This window comes from Ostrinia furnacalis, unplaced genomic scaffold (genome assembly GCF_004193835.3).
Source record: "Ostrinia furnacalis isolate ACB-3 unplaced genomic scaffold, ASM419383v2 OfSCF0802, whole genome shotgun sequence".
In the NCBI taxonomy this organism is placed as follows: domain Eukaryota; kingdom Metazoa; phylum Arthropoda; class Insecta; order Lepidoptera; family Crambidae; genus Ostrinia; species Ostrinia furnacalis.
The window spans coordinates 1,073,964-1,097,616 of NW_021131041.1; the positions used below are offsets into that span (position 1 = coordinate 1,073,964).

The window sequence follows — 23,653 nt, forward strand, 5'->3', positions numbered from 1 at the left end:
GGCTACTATTTGAGCTGTAGTCTGGATAGGCCTAACAATCACTTGCGTCACGATGTGATATCATATGAAGCTAGTACGTCAAAATATAATACTGAAGTGAATAAGCTACATATTGAAGTCATAAATCACTCGGATTTTACCGACAGCCTCGTCATAATATGACATAGAGTAGGCGCAATGTCCATGTTTCGCTGAATAATTCAGACAGCTATGATTCGATCTCTTTTAAAAAAGAAACTACGAGTATAAGCAGTCGTGCAACCTAGAGTCTTTTTATAAAGCCTATAAAGTTATCATCATAATCATTGGAGGAGGTCTTTGTTCGTCATGGACGTCCTCTGGCTGAAATGATGATGATGACTGAATGTACATACGAGTATACCTACTTGACTGAAAAAATTTAGATGGAAACCTAAAAAAAAGTACAAACCTGCAAGTAACCATCACCGATGTAACGTATCTCTAGTGCATTACCTATTTTCTGCTATTAACACGTTGAGTGCGAAACCAGGTCTATAGACCTTGTGCACGTCTCGCTTACCGTGCGGCTAAGAAAATTATAGTCTTCCTTGTCGTGCGAAAGGCATAACTTGAATTGGGTCCGGTGTAGGAAAGTGATGAATATATATCTATGATGTATTCTTAAAATAGAATCCAATGATATACCTACCTTAATACCAGGTTTTTAGACCTGGTACCGCACGGAAGTAATAAAATGTCTTCATAATGCGAAACCAGGTCGAAGCACCTTGTACCCTGCGCACCTGGTACCGCACCCCACGCTAGCTTCGTGCAGCCAGTGTTGCCTCGCATTCGTAAGAAACGCACATGTCGACATGGCGTCAAGAGAAACAAACAAAATCAAAACTGCAAATTGATTATAATTTAATTTGCTACACGATTTATTGCTAATTTAAATAATGTTTTTCGTGACAAACATTTGAAGTTGTAACTAAATGTTATTAAATAATATGTTTTCTTTAAATATAGCTTATTTAAGTATTTATGCACGTATGTCTTATTTGTAAAATATTTAGACTAAATTATTAAAACATCTTTGTTTGTTACTTTTTTAAATTTTTATTAAAACTTAATTTAAACTATCGATATTTGTATTTCACATCCCTAGAATACCCACCAGACTTCCCTACTTCAGTGCGGCACAGGGTGCATAAGCCTTGTATTTTGAATATAGCTATAATTTTTATACTAAACAAGTTATTCACGAACGCCTTCAGGTGTATGTCAATAAATGCATTATTATTAATATTCAAAGAAAAAAAACACAATATCTATTAACATGAAGCCAAAAATAAAATTAATATATCTTAAATATTACAAGGTCTTTAAGCCTTGTGCCGCCACAATGTAAGTTTTAATACCAGGTTTACTGACCTTGTACCGAAGGAATGGAAAGTATTAGAAAGTTACTGCCGCAGTAAAGGTGTTAATAGATCCCACTTTACTCTGGAAATTACCTGTAGACAAAATAATACTCATTAGCATATTTTTTGTTTAAAATTCTTAACCGCAACTGTTTAGTTAAGTATATTGATTAATTTCATCATGTAAATACACATCGGATGTAAAATTCAAAACACATTACAAAAAACCCCATGCTAGCTTCGACATTTTTCCTCTTCCACAGCTGTTTTATGGGCAAACGGTTTTTCTACATAACCATAATTTTGACCCTAAAAAAACTTGTTTTAGCCAACATGATTTATATGACGTTTAAGCCAATAAATCTGTTTGGAAAGGTTCACACCTTTTCAAGAAGGTGGCTACAAAAAGAGGGAAAGAGAAATGGATGACGAATGCCCGAAATGACATGAAAGTATCCACGAACAAGATAGTCAAGATGGAATAAGATAGCAGCCCATGATTGGGCTGATGAAAATGACTGAGTTTCTTCCTTCCGCCACTTCTTTTCAGCACCAGACCATATTATCCCATAGTAGTAGTAGGGCTAGCTTTATTTGGGACGTTTCAGAAGAAAACAGTCAGAAGAAAATGGAAAACTTAACTTTCCATTTTCTACTGACTGGGTTTATCCCGTAAGCGGAGTCTTTCCCAATAAAAATCAAATCAAAATATTTTTTCAGTATGTAGGCTCTTTCCAGGGCACTTATACCTACAGCTACACGTCCAAAATAAGTTTGTAAGATGGACTGATCCAAATTATCAATAACATAGTCAGGTAAAACATTTTCGTTTGGTATTGGGGGCACTTACAATTACCTAAATTGTATTAATTTGCCAGAAAAACAAAACATCGTTAGGCTGTTGTTATGTAGAATTAGTATTCTAACCACAAGATTCTTTTTGAGGGCGTGCTAACGATCTAAACTATTGTAAACAAAGTATTAACGAGATAACTGCAGCGGCTACGTGATGGACATCAGCAATATTTAATAGCCGTATTATATTAATGACATGTAGAGCCGGCCGGTTCTGTGAGGAATAACAGTCAGTCTACCTTTTCTTCAATAGTTTTAGTTTAGTAACAGTATGTTTTAACCTTTTTCATGACGCGACCCCCGTAGTATGAAAAATATTCAGCGACCTTCCGACCGTTTGCTTTTTTTATCATGCGTTTTATAATGTTACAAAGATGTTGTAGGGACCAAATACTATCCATACGCCAGCTACGAAAGGCTACGAAATGGTCCAAACCTGTATTATAACTTTTTTTTACTGAGGTGGATTTGCGACCTCTCGCGACCCACAGGTTGAAAAACACTGGTTTAGAACAATGACATGTTATCCTTAGAGGGAAGTAATACCACAAGACATTTAGTCAGAGGGGTTTAATGCCATCATCTTTTGTATTATAGACAAGGTCAAAGTTAAGAATTTTCTCGCGGTGTTCAAGCTCTGGCCGATGGAAAGAAAAGACAATTACTATACCTTACCTATACAGAATGTTTGCTGTTCTTATGTAACTAGTATGCATATCCACTGTACTCAACATGGAACAGTGTGCCTACCATGAGTTGACTGCGTAAAAAAATGACATTTAAATGTATGACATATTGTGCAGCGCCCGTAGCGGCTACTTTCAAGAAATAAAATCTTCATAGAATTTTTTGACGTAGGTATTCGCTAGCGAGCTCACCTAACGTAAACTCATGGTAGGCACACAGTTTTTCAAATACATAGGTTAATTCTGAATTCAGATCACAATCCGGAATTTACTTAGTAATTATTTAAAGTATTCGAGGAAACAGAGGCGGAACGACTTATATTTTACCTGCTACTTCATCACGTCTCATTGATATGATACATTCGTAGTTGTAGCTAGAGTCACTGAAGATTGAAATTTCAAACACGTATTTTGAGTGCGTCAATTTGTGTCCAGTTATTGCGTATTGTTTACTATATGGATAGGAAATAAGGCTTTTTTAATAGAAGCGAAAATTACTCGAGCAGATGATTGTTTAACAAGACTGATTATAGCAGTTGCCGATGGTGTAACACACCATTCTTTTGAAGGCAGCTGTAAGAGTTTTTCTATAATACCAGTGTTGTACTTCGAATACCGTGTGAGGTGGGGAAATTCTCGTAAACTCATAAAACTCATTTATTTATGCAAGTAGGTTTTTAAAAAGCACTTTTATACGTCCCCTTATTAACCCTACCACTGCTTCAGGACAATAAATGGGCCAGTGCTGAAAAGAAGCAGCGCAAGAAACTCAGTCACTATTGTCAGCCTCCTTTTCAAGGGATGAACATCATCAATGATTTTCAAGTACATACCTAAATGATAATGTCCCAACATACCGGATTCAACAACTCCATACATAGTTTTAAACGGGTCTGTAAGTAAGTGCTCTGATAAAATAGAGAGAGTCAGCTCGAGCAGTGGACACTGATGATGAACTGTCCAAAGGTCAAGCCATTTAAAAAACTTACTTTCTATACTATAGATAGAATATATAGAATCTATAGGTACTACGAATTAACACAGTGCATTAAAGTTGATCAACATAAAAAAGACAAAAGCTACGAACCGTGAAAACGTTTATCTTAAGATTACGTCAGTCGATGTAATATTTCGTAGCATTGTCCAAAAATGTGCCAATTGCTGGCCTTGGAACATTTTAGGTAGGTACTAGGTGCTGCCAAGGTAAGTCTGACTCAACTACATATAATTTGATCGGCTTTCTAAAATACTAAAAAGACGCTCTTGGTGATATTTTCATCGTTAGAGACAGAGAAAGTAAAATTAAGTTATTCAGTTCATTGGCACAATAAAACATTAAAAAGCTGTTATAGTAGGTATCTTTTTCCTCCTGAGACAGTTTATAGTCGGGTTGGAATTAAAACCACTTTCGTTAGAGCCACTTTCGTAGCTTTCAACTTATGAAGGATCGGGCTGTTGATGATTTTCACGTAGTGGCTGCTATGTAAACTGCAGTTGCAGATTCGAATCTTCGAAGGAGCAAATAATTAACTATTTTCCTACATACGGATTCCGGAGGCATCTAAAAGTAAAAGTACAAACACATTTCTTAGATTCCTATCGAAAGTACTCTGCTTGTTTTGAGACTAAATAAATTCCAGGATGTGGCTATATGTGGATGTCACCATATACAAAATATTTCGTATGAAAGACAGTATAATTAATGCCAATACCAAGTCACAATAATAAAACGTGATTAAAAACGTGACATGCCATACATGTTAAGTAGGTATGGCTCTACATAGTCGATTGACATTGTTTTTATCACATTATAATTTGTACATATGTATATCATACTGTACATTTTCGTGGAAAAATCGCCCCTATTACAACCAGACAAGATGGCACAGTGTTTAGGTTGCTCTACCACCTAAGTTCGTGACACCCAAAGTAGCCAAAAAGTTCGCAACACATCTTTGTTACAATGAGGGCTATCGATTTTATACTTAACAGTTGGCACCCCTGGCGATTGACAGGACCTTACTCTACAGTGGCGCCATCTTGATGAGTGCAAATGCGATAGTCCTCCTACCACTTTAGCGCTCACCAGTTGGTGCCACTGTCTTCGCGACTAGCAAGTGACAGGACCTTACTTTACAGAGGCGCTAACTGGTGAGCGCTAAAACGATAGCCCTCATTGGAATAAGGCTGTGCTGTCACTGTCAACTTTTTGGCTACTAGGTGTCACGAACTATTTGACGATGACTGGCGGATAGCTAACAAGCAGTTAATGGATCCATTATTCTATCTCGAATGGCAAACTGCGACGGGCTGTCTCGTGCATTTGCATACTAGTGACTATGGCAGTACTATGTAGTCTATTATGTGCCGTGACGTCATAGTACCGTCCTACAATGTCTATGCCAAGGACGCAAACTAGAGTGCATGTATAAATGGATGATGCAATAAACACGTTAATCATTATGCAAATATTTTTATTACTATTCATGCAACTTGAAAGGAACGTAATGTTATGAAGGCTCCTGAAGTTGGTCCAACGCGTCCCTTTCCGAATTTTTATTTATTTAAGAAAAACTTATTTTCACATTTCAAAGGGCTATATTAATGGCATATAGAATTCTCTTCCAAGTCTGGGCCGAGTAGGCGGTGCAGTTTTAGATACCTACTTTCGCCCATATTCACAAACGATGCTTGCTTAAGTGAAGCAGCAAATCAACGCACAGCATTGAATAGAGCTCTGTGATTGGTTTGTGAATACGGACGTTGCTGTAGTTTTTCATTTTACCTACCACGCTCACCAGAAATTTTAGCCCAGAATTTTATGACTAACTAAAATTAATCCTTAAAAAGGACATAATAATAAATTAAATCCTTATTTGTTATTTATCAAATTTTAGTGCTGCATCGCACTAGCGGTCTCGCGTGATTATAATAATAGTGTGAAATCTGCGTCAGTACCGTAATGTTTAATATCAAAAAATATTGGACACATATATTTTTATTTGTCAATCTAACAAATAATTACATAGTTATGGTGCGTTGAATTTCCGCACGACGTCACAACGTGCGGCACTTTTATGCACGCATTGACGTCACGCGGCCTCTTTTTATGAACTTTGGCGCGCTTTATCTCTTTTTCATTAGTTTGAAAAAGTGAAAAATACGTGTAGAGTATTTTTTGATAAGTTAACTGACGGACTAATTAAAACTCTTGCTTTTTGACCCAGGAAACATCCCTATTAATATAGTGCGCTACACTTATTAAAGGTTTTCATCATCATAATCATCATTTCAGCCACAGGACGTCCACTGCTGAACACAGGCCTCCCCTAATGACTTCCACATCGCCCGGTTGGTAGCGGCCTGCATCCGGGCCTTTTTGCTACCTTTATCAGGTCGTCGGTCCACCTTGTGGGTGGATGGACGTCCCTTTAATTATTGGTGGATTTGGTTGTAGAGTAAAATTGTCGGCCGTTTGGTGTAGTGGTTCGAAACGGACTACAATTCCGGAGGTAGCGGGTTCGATTCCCGCACAGTACAAACATTTGTGTGCATGAACATATTTGTTTGTATTGGACTGGCTGTTTTCTATGTAGGTATAGTAAGTATGTATTTACAAAAAAAAGTATTTAAATATGTTTATATCCGTTGTCTAGTACCCATAGTACAAGCTTTGCTTAGTTTGGGACTAGAAGCGCAGTGTAAATGACCAAAGATACTTATTTATTTATATTTATTTTAAAATCATGATTATAAATAACTGTAAAACCACCACAGGATTTGCTATGCATGCCGTAGCATGTAATAATGACCAAATTTTTTGGTGAGCTTGACTATAGTATAAACTGCAAAATTTTTCTGGGTCTTAAAATTCGTTGCTTTGATCTTGTTATGGCTTCGATTCTTAGATAAAAAATATGCGCTAAAAGTGTAACATAAAACTATCATTTATAAACAAACTAAGCAGAATAAATCTTCTGTGTTTGGTCTCACTCAATATTGACATTTGACACCCAAGACTCAATCTAATGCATGCATAAATGCATGAAAATTGAAATTTAATTGAACTTACAGCTTCGTTCTACTCGAATAAATTTTAAAAATTCACGGTATACCTACTCTTGTGTCTTGACAGTCACCGTGATTTTTTCTAAAACAAAACTGAATAGCTGATTATTTTACAAAAACAATCGTGACTAGGATACATTATTATCATTAAATTGTCAACGTATAGTCAGCGTCAAATAGTTCGTGACACTCAAATCAAATCAAATATATTTAATTTGCGAACAAAGTAGTCAAAAAGCTCGCCTGGAATAAGGTTGTGTGTGTCAGTAATAGGGTTAATACTGGGACGTGTAACTTACTTGCAAAAAATAAATGAATTTTATCTTTTATGCCACTTTGAGTTATCATCATCACTATTTCAGCCATAGGACGTCACTGCTGAACATAGGCCTCCCCCAGTGATTTCCACAATGGCCGGTTGGTGGCGGCCTGCATCTAGCGCCTTCCTGTGCTACCTTTAGAAGTCGTCGGTCCACTTCGGGTGTCACAAACTATTTGATGCTGACTGTACATATAAGTTTTCCGGTACACGTTAAATAAATTGTCACCTGATTCACCTTATTAGTATCTGTTTTGCCTCGAAACGCTAATAAAACTCTTGTTATTGCAAATAATGTGGTAATCATTACCTTAATGGTGTTTAATCTATTATTATATCCGCTAATAATTCGTATTATTATTTAATAAATAAGTTTATTATTTTATTGACGCGGAAACGGAAAACTGTCTGGAAAGTTTTTATAAAGAAAATCTTGAGTAAACTGCCCGGAAAATGTTGAAAATGGGAAACTGATCGTCTTTTTTCCATGGAATAAGGCCGAGTTGCACCACCTAACGGTAACTATAACGATAACCGATGCTTTTTGTATGGAGATTTACTTTTTCAGTCCTTATACTGTACATTGTATAGTTAACCATATACCACTAAGTATTTGGTAGGACCACTGCAAATTCTGGTTGAACTATCCAGTACTACTGGATACCACGGACAACGCATGATAATTTAAAAGTAAGTAATTATGATTGTTTCAATAATTATCACTGCTTTGAATCCTTTCTTGAGTGTAAATTAATACGTACTTGATTGTAATTTCATAACACGGACCTATGTTTTAGTTCATATGCGACAGGTTTCTTCATTTTCCTCATTCCTATGAGATAGCAATCTTGAAACTGACTTGTTATCTACACAAACCCTAACAATATTATTAGCATTAAACGTTCTGTTTGTTATTAATCATTTCGAGATTCATCTTGCAAAACATCAACGTAATTTTGCATCTTTATCACTACCTGAAGGAAGAAAAGAGACAAAACTCGAAAATTGCATGTTATTAAACCCTCATTTAGAATACGTGCTATGTACGTCGTTAAACCCATGACCGTAACAAATTAAAATGCTTCTTGTTTTGAAACAAGTATAGGCATTAAAGTAAATAGCACCATCTATTTACAGTTTTTTTGCAATCGTTGCAATTTCATATCAAAATCAACATACCTACGTAAGCATATTAGCGTCCCTATAACATTATCATTTATATGAAAAGTAAAGGTGAGCTTATGGTATTTTGATTTAATCAACCTTTGGTTAGTAAGAAAGATAACATAATACCTATTCTGGAATATCTGGACAAGATTTAAAATTTTATTTTTATTTTATTGTATTCATAATACAAACAGCTTACAATACACCAATTACACACATACTTCTATGTAACTAAGGGCGAAAGCATTAAAAAAAATAACATATTTTATAAACAAAAATAATGTAGAGAAAAAAAAAATCTCAAATTATCTCAAAAACCTCAAATCATGTTTCGTGAATCACCTCAGGCTAATCAGCTGTTACATTAATAAGTCAAGTAACTGGCAACACCGTAATAATTGTTCGGGGCGGGGTGTAACGGAGCATAATTCATAAACGCGACTGAACTAGTAACCCCGTGTCCTCTTTAGGCATTTATGATATTGGAAAATGCGATCAAGGCTTTACTTGATACTGGTAAGGGAGATAGAAGAGCCATATAAAATACTAGCGGCTGCCAGAAACTTCGTACGCGTGGATCCCGTTTTACCCCCTTAGGGATTGAATTTTGCAAAATCCCGTCTTAGTGAGCATCTACGTTCTAAAAGGACCCCCCTAAGATGTTTTTATAGTATATGTCATTGAGACCCCCAAGCAAAATTTGAGACTCCAGGCACTTGTAGTTTCTGAGATTTCGTGATAAGTGAGTCATGCCCGTTTTCACCATCAACCCCTAATTTTTAAGTGACCCCTATGTAAACAAAATTCCTGTTATTTGTTACCATAGGGTCTCAGGGATCAGATAAAATGGGTTTTTATAATTTGACACACAATACTAGCATTTTACAATTTGTTTGTGATGAATGAAGATTAACATCATTACGTAATTCCAATAATTTCATAATAATCTCATGGCATTAAATTACTTCTCTAAAATACTTTAGCCCTGAAAACCTAATTGGTTTTCAATCATCTGTTGAATAAGATTTTGCTTGCTATGAAATCATTAAAATGACGTTCTAGTAGGTACTTTTTCCTAATCTATAAAGAAGAATTTGAAAGCTCAAAAAACTTATGTAAATTCATTGGTGAACTACCCAAGAAGATATCATCAAGTTATTTCTTATTTTTAGTTCCGAATAAATTTTGATGTAGGGAAAATCCATCATTTCTAATGAATCTAACGAGCTGTGTACATAACACATGCGACAAATAGCAAACAAAGCAAGTTTCTGAGAGAGCTGGATCCTAACACCAACATGCCAATCATCTCCGCCAACATTGCAGCCAACATCAAACAAAATAGATTGATTGTTTGCATTTCAATGATGGAAACGTAGCCACAACATTACATAGGCACTACAACTAGCAATTTATTTAGTTACTGAAGTAGGTATTTACTAACTCCCTCATAACTCATGAAATAAGAAAATTAGCACGTTCAAGCTAAAAATCGTAATTCAGAAACAGGAGGTATGACTATGAATGCAAAAGTACATTAGGGCACTGTCCATTTCAAAAAACAGTTTCATGCCTAAATCGCCTGAAAATATTTCATGAATTTTAGTTAAAGACACAGACAGAATCCTTAAAATACACGTTTTGTTGTAAAAATAAGTGTTTGTAGTAAGTTGTTGGTGAAATAGAGATCGAAGGTGAGAAATAACCTCAAGTAGGTAAAGCATTATTCATAACAGTGGGGAAGGGTAAATACTAATACGTCAACGAATTCTACTCGATCAAACGTCAGATCGTGTTGCAGTTATAATTCATTATTTATATTTCCAATTTTACTTTTAGGTAATTGGTCAGAATTCCGGTGAACGTAATAAAGAACACGCACGCGAAAAAAATCTACAATACTAGCTTGTTACTAAGCTAAGCTACTAAGTTCACGAAATTGATTTCAAGCCGCTGGAAAATGGAAAAACATATGCATTTTCTTCTTCAATCGTGTGGGTTGAAAAATCTGATTTCAAGGGACCGGAAATGCTGCCTTAACATGCCGTTAACATTTCTAAGCTTTGCAATTTTCGTTATTATTTTCGGACAAGTTGATTGAAGCCTGCTATAAAGAACCATACAATTTATTTCAAAGCAACCGATTTAATAACAATAAAGTTTAATGATCTCTCAGTTAACACAAATACAAACACTTCAATACAATACAAATTCACACGCATTAATGACGTCATAAATGGACTTTGTTCTTATAATATTTTCCTTAAGTAATCAAATCATTAAGGGCACACCCACAAATCTAAATTTTCCTTTAAAACGTAAGTATTGAGGTAAATTACTATTACGAAAGCCATGCGTGGGCGTGGCAGGAAAATGCCGTGGAAACTAAGGCCCTTATTACGAAATCACACTAAAAACAAAACTAAGTTGATAAAATACGAGCCTAAATGTTTGTAACTTCAAATTCGATTAACGAGAATAAGTGGGGTGGGACTGGGTGCTCAAGTACTCAACCTACCTTTGAACATAAAAACTCATAAAACTAATTTATTTTGGCAAATAAGCATTTAAAAAGCACTTTTACACGTCCCAATATTAACCCTACCACTGCTTCGGGACAATAAATGGGCCAGTGCTGAGAAGAAGCAGCGCAAGAAACTTAGTCACTATTGTTATATTTTACAATTACGACTAGTTAATTCAAACTCAAATTCTACCAAAGAGTACTTTTACACGTCCCAAGTTCCCAACCCTACCACTACTTCGAGACAGTACAGTGGGCCAATGCTGAGAAGAACAGCGTAAGAAATTAATTCACTATTGACAGCTTTAACAATTCTCTTGGCTTCTGAAATAAGGATTTTCTTAGTTTTCTAGTCAATTCTTTGTCTACAGATAGGTGTATAATTTTTATTTGTATTCATAGCTCGATTCCCAACTTTGAAATGTAGATGTCATTTCAAGATCTCTATCAACGCGAGATTTCCCTGCAATGTCCATGCATACATTATGTATGAGTCATTTGCATAACTGCACAGTGCACCGGCGCATAGCAGAGTTACTAAATAGTAGGCTCGTTTTATAAATATTTGATGAAGTTCTTATTTCTCTCCAATTAAATGCCATGCTTCTGTATGAGTTACATTAACGGAAAGTTTTATGATTATTATTAAGGTATCAAGTTTCTGCAAGAAAAACGCAATAAGAGTCAAGTCCGTAATTATCATGAACAAGTGCAAGTACGAACATTATAATAGATTCGTCGATTTTTCATACAAATTAAAATCTGGGCCAAACTAGGTATCAGTCGATATTTTCTAGAGATAGACTCAAAATGACACTTCATGGAACTCTACAATTTGATTTCTATGGTGTCTCGATTCGCTGAAACTTGAAAGGTTATCACCATATAACTGCGATGAGCATACTTCGTGTGTTTTAATTATGATGTTTATTCATTTGTAACACAGAGGCGTATGAGGAATTTTAATATAAATACTGCGTTATTAAATGACAATCTAAAAGATTAGTTTATTGATTTAATGTATTTGATTAGGTGCGGTATGCTATAATGACTGTTAGTCCAGTTAATAAAGCATTATAGATGGAAATCCGTGGAACACAATTTTTGACTTCGGGACTTTATTCAGACTAGTCAGGAGGTGAACATAGCAAAAGTCCCTGCCCTTAGCCCTTCAGCCGGCGGGGAGAGGGGGATTCAAAGGTACCACTTTTCGGTTTTTCGCTTAATCCTCGGAAACTATGCGTCCTAGTGACATGGCTACTATGAACCAAAAAAAGCTTATTCAATTTACTACAGGCGAGATAGTCAAGTTTTTCTATATATTGTATAGTTTTCGCGGCATCTGCTCTAGAAGGTCTGTAATATTGGAAATTTTATTTTTGTCTTACATGTTTCCATCAGGAGAAAATCGACTAAATCAACATTGAGCTAATATTCTAGACATGCGGGAGCATGTTAAGCCTAGTTCCAGGGAGGGGACTGCACCGTGCGTATATTTAAACGAACCAATTGGAGCCACTTTTGACTCCTCATCACTCAAAAAGTACTGCGCATTAACACTTCAAATTCGGCTCATGTGTTGAGACTTGCAAGATAAACATCAGCTTCAAAATTCATAAATATACCTCAAACGGTTCTTTGGGTATTGACGTCTAAAAATCTACATGGCTGACCTATAAGACCAAATTCTAACCACTTCCAGATGACCTTGAAGGTTCAACTTTGGCATCCAGATAGGTAGCTGTGTAAATACAAAGGAACAAATAAAAAACCAGTAAATTTTAACATTTCACAGGTGATAGATAGATAGATTTTAATGTCCTAAATGTCGATTTTTGAACGTCAATACCTAAATAACCGTTTGAGGTATATTTATAAAATTTGAAGCTAATGTTTATCTTGCAAGTCTCAATACATGAGCCAAATTTGAAGTGTTAATGCACAGTACTTTTTGAGTGATGAGGAGTCAAAAGTGGCTTCAATTGGTTCGTTTAAATATACGCACGGTGCAGTCCCCTCCCTGGAACTAGGCTTAACATGCTCCCGCATGTCTAGAATATTAGCTCAATGTTGATTTACTCGATTTTCTCCTGATGGGAATATGTAAGACAAAATTAAAATTTCCAATATTACAGACCTTCTAGAGCAGATACCGTGAAAACTATACAAGATATAGAAAAACTTGATGGTCTCACCTGTAGCAAATTGAATAAGCTTTTTTTGGTTCATAGTAGCCATGTCACTAGGATGCATAGTTTCCGAGGATTAAGCGAAAAACCGAAAAGTGGTACCTTTAAACCCCCCTCTCCCCGCCGGCTCAAGGGCTAAGGGCGGGGACTTTTGCTATGTTCACCTCCTAGCTAGCTAGACTAGTTAGTCTAAATAAAGTCCCGAGGTCAGAAATTGTGTTCCAGGGATTTCTCTCTACACCGTTGTTAAAGCATTCATTGACTGGACTATGTGTGTTATCCATTAGTTATGCTTACGATATTTGCACATAAAAATAGTAAGTATGTAATGTAGCAAAAATTCATCGAGTAGGTAACTATGATTAATTTCCATGTCTGTTTTTCAAATTTTCGATAATTAACCTTGAAAATTAAATTATATCATTATGTATATTCAGTGTAAATATTACGTTCGTAGTCCTTATGTGTAAGAGTTATTTAGTGGAAAATTATAGAACCACTAAGAGTTGTTGACACTTTTTGATGCAGTGAAATGACGGAGTTTGCAAAATGAGGGTTTTCGTGAATGAAAAATCCGCCAGATGGCAATACGTAGACGCGAGGTCCAAATGCTGCATGATTGGTTATTTTTAGAATAGAATAGAATAGAATATTATTATTTAGAATATATTTTTGACATGTCATTGACAGATATGTCAAAATTCACCAATCACGCAGCAGTCAGATCTCACATCCACGTCCCGCCATCTAGCGGATCTTTCATTCGCGAAAACCCTCATTGCGGGATGTCACTTCAACGCCGTCAACGTGACGTGACGTAGAGTCGCACGAGATTCAAGAAAGAGAAAAGGGAGATTCTTCTGTACGTCATTGCATTATAATAACTAACCCCTTTCGCAGGGAAATTGAACTGAACCTTAATAATCGTGCGCTAGTTAAAGGACTCAGGCTGATCGATTTCTTGAAATTTTCTTACGATTTTATTTACTTGGCAAAGTTTATTGATTGGCTCGACTCGTGATACTACCTGCTTTCGAGTAATTGGTTATTTATTTGTGTAAAGATTATAATATTATTACTAACTGAAAGTAAAATAACAATTTGCTGTGAGTAAGCTAACAAGCGTTAGTTGTAAGTATTAACATTTTCTCGAAGTTCTGAATTATTTCTATTTAAAAAGATTTACCTAATCCAAGCCAGGTTGCTGGTCGAACCTAGAACATTTGGATTGAAAGATTTAACCACTAAAGATTACGAAATACTGATACGGCCGATGGGGCAGCAATGTTCTAGATTGGAGGCCTCGTAACGGAAAACGTACGTAACGACATAGGACGTCCACCCCAAGGTGGACCGACGACATCATAAAGGTAGCAGGAAGGCGCTGGATGCAGGCCGCTACCAACCGGGCATCATGGAAAGCATTTGGGGAGGCCTATGTTCAGCAGTGGACGTCCTATGGCTGAGATGATGATGATGACACTACAAAGATGGCAATAGAAATCCACATGTTAGCTGGACGGAAACACAATGACGGCAGATCATGCATACATTTGTAATCTTACACGATTTAGTAATAAACATTTGAAACAAAATTTTATATGCAAGCGACAAACCATACTTATCTACCAACAACCGCAGATTAAGTTAAAATCAACGTTAATTCTTAAGTGCCTTTACTATCATCAGCCCTGGAAATTTACTAATCGCTTATGTTTATACCATTTTCTTATCAAGAGGAAAATTGTTTAATAACAATGATATATCTAGGTTATAAAAAATCGGATACGAGCCAAAAGTTAATGGAAACGCCATTCCTACTGTCTCTACTAATTTAACCTGATAAGTATGTATTTCTATCTTATTTAAATACAAGATGTCCAATTCGCAAAGGAAAATATCGAAACTAAGGCATTAGAATTACGTAGAGTCTATTATTGTTCTTTAAAAACTCTTCAAGCACATAATGTCGTACCCTGAGTGCTCAAACAACTGCGCGCAGGAAGATTTAATGAATGCTGCAGACAACGCCACTCTTGTAGCAGAGTTTTGGGCTGACACAGTATTAGGTTTATTCTCGACACGTCAAGAAGGACTCTCCAAAATACAAAAGTTTATTGCAAAGTAGAACTCTACCATGTTGATGCAGTTGCAGTTTAGCACGATGAGCCTTCGTTTGTCGTACCACCAACTACAACGAAAGGCTCAATCATATAGATTTACCGATTGACAGTCAGTGACTCTCACTCATCACTAAATCTCAGACACTACATCTACAAGTGCTAGGAGTCTCAAATTTTGAATGGGGGTTCCCTTTAGAACGTAGGAGGTGCTCACTAAGACGGGATTTTGCAAAATTCAACGCCTAAGGGGGTAAAACGGCGTCCAGGCGTACGTAGTCGCGGATGGCCGCTAGTGAATTAATATTATAACCAATCAGACTGGTCTCTATGACTAATAGCTTACTGCTATGCAGTTGTTGGCGGGACAATGACCTATGATGAACATTCTAAAAACTATATTTGCTATTGAATAAAAACTTCAACTGACAGCTGCTAATCTATCGTACCTAGTTATTTAGTTATTTAAAAAGTGATTTGCATACGAGTATTATGATAGATGCGCATATTTTTATAAATTATAATGAATAAATAGAATAAATAGGTAGTTCTACTAACCTGAATAATTAAGTTTATTAACGGTAAAATTCTATCCAAAATAAAAATGCATGTTGTATTTAGTGCTCTTTCTAAATTTACACTCTAGTGTTAACATTAGCAAGCGGTTGCAAATAAGATCTCTTGTAAGTAAATAAAATAGTTAATTTTAAATAAACAACTTAAAAAAATTTAACTCCTAAGGCGGCACATTTTTTCAAGTTGTTTATTTAAAATTTAGTTTGAGAAGCGACTCTATTGACTAATAAATTTTAATAACGATTAAAATAGTAAATTTTTAAAATTTCTATCTCCTAAAATCTTAAGGTATCAAGGCCTAAGATAGCGGAAAAGAAAAAATTGCACCTAATTTAAAACTACCATTACTATTGGCTATTAATTAACCTACCTACTTATCCACTCTACAATCTACCTTTACAACTATGTAAAATGCAAGGTAGTACCTACCTTAAATTGATGCTCATCCGTAAATTAATAAACTGCTGAAACGGCCTTGATTCAAACGCTCTTAGTAAATACTTTTACGTATTTTTCCGATAAATGTTCAAGCAGTTCAATACCTTAGCAAATTATATCAATCAGTAAGAGTTGCGTGTTGCGTGTTTGGGGACGCGCGTGGAAAAATATGGGTTCTATGTAAATGGTAGCAAATGTACCCCTATATGTATAATAGGTTGCTTTTTAGGGTATAAGTAGCTAAACGATGGACAGATGACATCCGACAAGGTATAAACTGGATGCAAGTGGCCAGGGACAGAAGTCGGTGGAAGGTTGAAGGCCTATGTTCGAAGACGAAATTCAAAGGCTGATCAAGATAGGAGATAGAAGTAGCACAATCTACTTGTGTATTATAATTTATAGTACCTACCCAAAGGCTCCAACAGGATCCTATATCAAGGCTGAGTTGCACCACTTAACTTTGACCGTAAGTTATAACGATAACTGGTGTTTTTTGTATGGACTATGTTGATTGTCTCTACATGACGAATGCAGTACCATATTGGTGAGAGCCTTCACTTACCACCAGGGTGTAAGCCTCTGCCCGAATACTGATGACTAGGCTAAAAAATTACGCCTACAATCTCTAAACAATTTCTAACATGCTTCAATGTTTAACTATCTTGATAATTTTCTAATTTATAAAACGCCCGCCAATTTTTTCGCGAACTGCTTTAAAATATCAAATAGTTCATCGTTACGGTCTGGCTAGCACTGGGCGAGGCCAAGCAGCCAACCTTTCGTTAAATGTACAATTTACTAAACTCATCATTATTATTTTAATATAAAACACTCACGAAACGTGAATTGACGATTAGAAAATTCCTGACGATATTGTACACGTGCGATTTTATTTAAATTGAAATAACGTTCAACAAGCAAAAGCAAATAGATGATTAAACCATCTTGGTAGCCTAATTAATTAGAGCTGACATTTTAAACATTAAATTCTATCGTATTTCCTGTTTGAAAATCGTAACTCTCACATAGTTTTCAGCAACCATTCAATGCTTTGAAAACATTCTCCGGTTTGCTGCATTATCTGACTCACCTTTGTCATCCAAATATTTTTCTCCGTCATAACAAAGCCTGTGTTGTCGTAACCAAACTTTTCCTTCGCCATTTTCTCTTTTCCGAAAGGCTTTGATTCACTGGAACTCATTTTAAGACCACCACAAAACTCTCAAAAGTATTTAATTTAAAACTAATTATAACTAATGTCACTGGCCACTTGTAAGTTTTAACACGTGTAAAAATCATACACAGCGTATAACAAAAGTTTGAAAAATCAAAACTTCTTTCCCGCCAATTTTTCTGTCACAATGACAGCGCAGCGCGGGAAAACCGTTCAGTATGTAGCCCCGGCGTAGACTGACTTGGCGAGAAGAGTTTAACCAAATAAATAGTTAATAAATGAACCGGATTTTCAGTTATGTTAATCGATTAAACTTCAACACTTCCGAATACAAGACTTGGCTAATATTGAACAAAATGCTAAGCGCCAATTGAATGTGAATCCAAGTAAATCTGCTGTGCAATATTACCAGTCTTAATTAGCAAAACACTGAACCGTATCAAGCAGTCGTTGATTAGATTTTAAATTAGGTATCAAGGTTGGCTCTACGTTTTACAGAGAATTCATATTTACTCTACTTAACTTACGAATAAAACGAATTTTCGATGGTAACTGCTGTAATTTTTTAAGAGATTTATTTAATCCTACATTTTTACAGGGATGTGGTAGAACAATGTTGTAGTTTGTAAAAGTATTCATTCTAGCTACCATTTACCAGTAACAACTAAATTACACTGTCACACGTGTCTCTACATTGGGAAAGTACTAGTTATTTATTTACGGTAACTACTATTTTACTTCGTTTGTTGGACATGATTAAGTAAAAAAATACTTTACACTACGCTTCTTCAGTATCATAACCGGATTGTGTAATAATACTAACTACGTCAGTAGTGAATAAAACAATAAAGAATCCGAGGAAATCAACTTAGCAAATAGAACATGACCTCAAATATTTTTTTAACTTTTTTCTGTTATAGATTTAAAATAAGACCCGGATCTTGAGCCAAGTTTAAGAAAAATAAATGTAAGTCATTGTCAACTCTAGTTGCTTAAGTCGGGAATTCCGTGCGGTACAGTTTCTCAATCTATCTCATTAGTTCCATTACTCATGCGAGAACTGGAGATTATGTTGAGCATTGTAATGCACTTTTACTGTTGTTTTCTTGTATTACTTGATGTTATTGACCTATTTAGTTTGTTGTTTTCTTAGCTAGGATAATTTTCAACTTTAGCAATAATAGGTTCAATTAAGTAGGTAAGTCTAATTACTGGAGTTGCATCCAACATAAAAGAAGAAAAACTTTCCTTAAATCAGTAGTACTACTTAATCTGGTTTTACTTTCTGACTAAACGAGGTTTCAATATTACAAAAAATTACTTTTATTATTATTGGTTTTTATTTAATAAGTGTTTAATCATGTAAAAATTGTAGGTAATTATTAATACGTAGCTATGTAACTGTAATTTTACGTTACACTTTCACGTATCGTAATCGTAAATCGAATAATAAAACGAATAAGATTCAGTACAGAAAATAACATACTTATTAATACCTGTTGACCTCGGTAATTTGTGAAAATTCACAGAATACTCGTATTATCAGTTATGTCAATACGAAATATTCCGTAACTCTTTAATGAAAACCATTTAGCGGCTCAATGGAAACCTTTAAAGTAAATCTGTTTGTTTACTATAAATAACGACGTGTATACTAATGCGAGAACCTAAATGTGACCCATTTGCGGTCAGCTGGTTGGCAGTTGTTTTATAATGTTTTACTAATAAGAAAACTGTAGAACCGTCTGGGACGCTCATTTGTGAGTCATTGAGTTCATATGCTTAATCAAGACGCTTTATGAACTGTTGGGAAAGAAAGGTCTAATATTTTTCTGCTTGGTCCAGAAGTTGACTGGAAGATAATTCCATGTGGCATCAAGTTTACCTTTTGTACTTGTATTGTGTTCAATAAATAACACAATACAAGTACAAAAGGTAAACTTGATGATGATGATGGTAGGTAGTTGCAAACGTTCTAACGCTAAAGATGTAAAATGTAGAGTCGTGCGATGTTTAAAAAATATTCTTGTAAGTAAACCAATAAACTACAATTATTTTCAAATTTCCTTTAAAAACTCTGTCGTAACTTCAAATTGCCGTGAGTGGTTAGTAATTGATCGCTATCAAATATTGTCGATTGAATTGTTTCACGAAAGTGGACTGGTTTATTGGCCGATGCACTTGCCGCTTTAATTGTACAATCTACCGCATATCAGCCTTGGTTTTTTTTGCTAAACTGCACCTTATTGTCTCTACATAAGATGCCAGCTTGAAGTGCTGACGCCTGTACATTATTAACTGGTCAATGCACTTTTTGCAATTACTCTTAACCTGTTTTGACCACTCGGCGGCAACCGGTAGGGCGCCACGTGTAGGCAAAACTCGTATGTCGTATAAAGAACTGGAAAATGGAAGTGAGGCGTGTTGCATCCTTTCATCGGCTCCAAAGTATCGTTTGGCCCTTCGCTGTATCCCTATATTATATGGGGATCCTTTTCAAAAATGAACTTGCCTAATAAATGAAACTATTGTTTCTCATTAAAAAAATTGGCAAATTAGTGAAAATCAGTAAATACTTTCGCGATATTAATTGTTTTTTCTTGAATTTTATTAAGATCGCGATCGGGCCCTAGAAACTGGCCATCTTACTCAGCACCTTTTTTTCTAACATCTTACTCTGGTGTCAGAAAATAATGAATTGCCTTTCTAGAGGGCACAAACGTGTCCTCCGACCGAAGCACGGATTCTTTCGGTCAATGACTACTCTATACTGTCCCACTTTCCGAACCGAACTCAGGACCTACAAGTATTCCTTCCGAGTATCAATCTCTTACCATTGGACTACTACTTTACAGGCGTTCTAACGTCTCAAGATGATGGAAGTCTTTAAAATAAACTTCGGACGCAGGTCGGCCGTAGTAAATTCTATTCTTTGGAATGCAATTGTGGTTATGTACCCCAGTCGACCAAGCACATGATGTCGTGCCCTGCGTGCCCACAACTGCGTGACAACTGCACGCAGAAAGATTTAATTAAGCCTACTGACACCGCCACTCTTGTGGCGGAGTTTTGGGCTGACACTGTGTAGGTTTGTTATCGACACGACAAAAAGAAGAACGTCTCATGATGACCTATCTTGAGTCAAGCTGGTGTAGAGCGTAGGCGCAACGACCTACATTCCCGAGTCATGAGCACAAGTGCCGGACGAGGCTCATTCGGCGGATTAGTAGCTGTCCACTTATTTGTCCTGAGATCGATCGGGATCTCTAAGATCGTTAGGTACGTTTGATGCTATTTTAAGCTTAAGATCGTTAAGAAAGTGTCAGAGGGAAAACAATAGCTTTTAAACTTAATCACAAACTCAAGGACCTTTTTATTGATTTTACTTGTTCAATAAGACTTCTGAGTGGCCTAGAAGCTCGAATGTTGGAATATAAAATAATTGAAGCAATGTCAAACATCAATTTTTTGTAGTGATAGTACGCTCCTATTTTTGAAACTTTCGTCTCCTTTTAATAATTCAAGCGTATCTATCTGTAAATTAACTTAGTCATATTGATCGTCTTCTAAATTAAGGTTGATTAGCTGAATTTTGCAAGAAATTTACTAAAATACTTTTCTGATTCGTCATCGTTAGATTAACTAGGTACTGACTCATTATTTATTTCACGACAATAGTTTTTTCAGCTATTGCGACAATGGAGGCTGATGATTTATTCATCATCCCATTATCATGAAACTGTTCAAGAAGAATTATAATGAGCCAGACCTTATCAATTAAATAAATTAGTGACGGCAATTATTTTAATTCATTTGAGATCGAACTTGACTTCTTGACTTAAGACTTAAGTTACTACAAAAATATTTTATCTATGAAGATCTACCAGTATTACTGGTATTCAACAATGCAAGGATTCTTTCTTGTTTATTTTCTCTGAATAAATTACATGAAATCAGGTATGTGGTTAAACAGTATTGTTCTTTATAGATGTCCTATCAGATGACTAAAAAATGAACAGGATGTAAGAAAAAAAGGATGTTTTAAAGATCACAAACTTTGTGTGCCTACATTAAGAAAACGAGAGCTGATCTCCCCTGCCCTTTTGTCCCTGTGTCTGAGTCTTCGACCTGGACATGAGCTCCCCTGGCATACCTGGAAGTCTTTAAATAGACTTCGGACGCAGGTCGGCCGTAGTAAGGACAATCTGTTCAGGTAGGGATTCTTGGATGGCTCAAACTTGGAGTGCAGGTGTGGTTTTGTTCCCCAGTCGACGAAGCACATGATGTCGTGCCCTGCGTGCCCAAACAACTGCACGCTTTAATGAAGATGCAAGATTTAATGAAGGCTACTGACAACGCAACTCTTGTGGCGGGGTTTTGAGCCGACGCTGTGTAGGTTTGGTTTGTTGTCGTCACTACAAGAAGAAGTATTAAGAAAACGAAACCCTCCTTTCCTGAAGTCGGTAAAATACATTGAGTATTCTATTTTAAATCCTTAACAGAGCTATAACAACTCGGATCTTGCGTTTCCTGTGCCAAAATAATTCGCCCTCGTCACTCCCACGCTGCGTAGGCGTTACGTCGTCTTACGTGACGTAGAAGTTGTATAGAATCCACAAAGTACCGTTGTGACCTTTATATCAACTGAGTAGAGTCTACTAGCCCAAATCGAGATGAGTTACAACTTTGAGCTTGCGTAGTAAACGTGGCAACACCCATAAAGTCAAGGTTTGTTTACTAAGGTCCTTCGTAGTCCTTCAAAAGAAAGAAGAACCTTTAATAACAATGACATGAACAACTCTACACTTTGAATTTTGCAAAAAATCGCAGTTTCGTTTATTTAGGACTTACTTACAAGTGGAATTGATCTGTAGGTCACAACTCTTGAAAGGTAAAATTGCGAAAAAACGACAAACGCAAATCTCGCAAATGTGGTAATGAAAAAGATAATATTTTTCTAACTTCTAACGAACGTCCTACGGTATACCTAATTAATTATGAAATATGTAATACACAGTCTTCTTCGATATTGTCGAAGATACTCGTATACTTACTTAATCAGATGACTTCTTAGAATATTCATCATCCTTATCTTTAACAATTAACATTTATTAATTAGAAGAGAGAGGATGCAATGTGACATCATGGTACTCGTTAAAATTGTTAACTATTATTGCATCAAGTTACCTACTTTTATAAGTAGCTCGTCTAACTTAGACTAGTAGGTACGTAAATACGATAAAATAGAAGGAAGCAAAGCAATGATTGTAAGACATAAAAATGAGAAAAAGAAGCCGAATTACTAATAAAGAAATCAAAATACTTAGATATCTATCGTGTTTATCAATGGAGAGTTTTCAGTTTCGGAATTTATGATAAGAACTCACCCCGCCTGATAATGTGTCGCAGGTCACGCCCTAAGGTCCACAAAAGGTCACACAAGTGATCTCAAATTCTCAAGGAGATAACAATGACCACTGTATTGACTGTAACTCCAACAGTTATAATGACTTCGCTATTGCGATGACAATGGTAAGTAAGTGATGATTATAACGCTTCCGGTGAAGTAAAGAAGTCCCTCGGCCACAAGTTTGATATAATAATATTCTAACAATAAGAGTGAGTAAGTATGAGAAAAAATTATTTTGGAGGGAATTTGAGTTTGTTACGTTCAAAAGAGCAGCATCTGTTTAGTCTTGTAGATTGTTCTCTAGTAGGTATTTCTTTTTTTGTATCAGATACCTACTCGTATTAGAAGTGGAAAATTTTGTGAAAAATTTTACGCGCCAATAAGTACATAGCAATTATTTAAACGAGAAGCCGAATAGGTAATTTAATTACCTAGGTACTTAGAATTATCTTTTTCTATTAACTCTAACTGTGAATACCTAATGGGTAGATAGATAATGTTCCTATTGCAATTTGTTGAAAACAAGCGCAAGTATTTAATTGGATGATGTCAATATTATCTACACGCTACGAATTTTGTCCAATTAGTTTTCGACCTTAGATATTATTTTGGTGGTCTGTAATCTGTTGTTTACTTCGTAGTATCAAATACTGGAAACAACTAATTCAAAGCTACAACCGAAACATGAGTAAAAATTAAAACAAAGTTCCATATCGTGCAGGCATTAGGCAAAACAAAT

At 35.8% G+C, this 23,653-nt stretch overlaps 1 protein-coding gene across 2 annotated transcripts in view; it reads right to left on the reverse strand.

The window, feature by feature from the left end:
- nebu (solute carrier family 2 member nebulosa) overlaps positions 1-23,653 on the reverse strand; it is a 60,645-nt gene that overhangs the window by 36,574 nt on the left and 418 nt on the right. Inside the window, exon 1 of one of the 2 annotated variants that reach the window (XM_028300874.1) lies at positions 17,421-17,703. The exons of the other annotated variant lie outside the window; for it this stretch is intronic. Coding sequence (XP_028156675.1) covers positions 17,421-17,531 — 111 coding nt within the window. The 5' untranslated portion in view covers positions 17,532-17,703. Of the gene's footprint in view, positions 1-17,420; positions 17,704-23,653 lie in introns of those variants that run through there. 2 annotated transcript variants of the gene reach the window in all.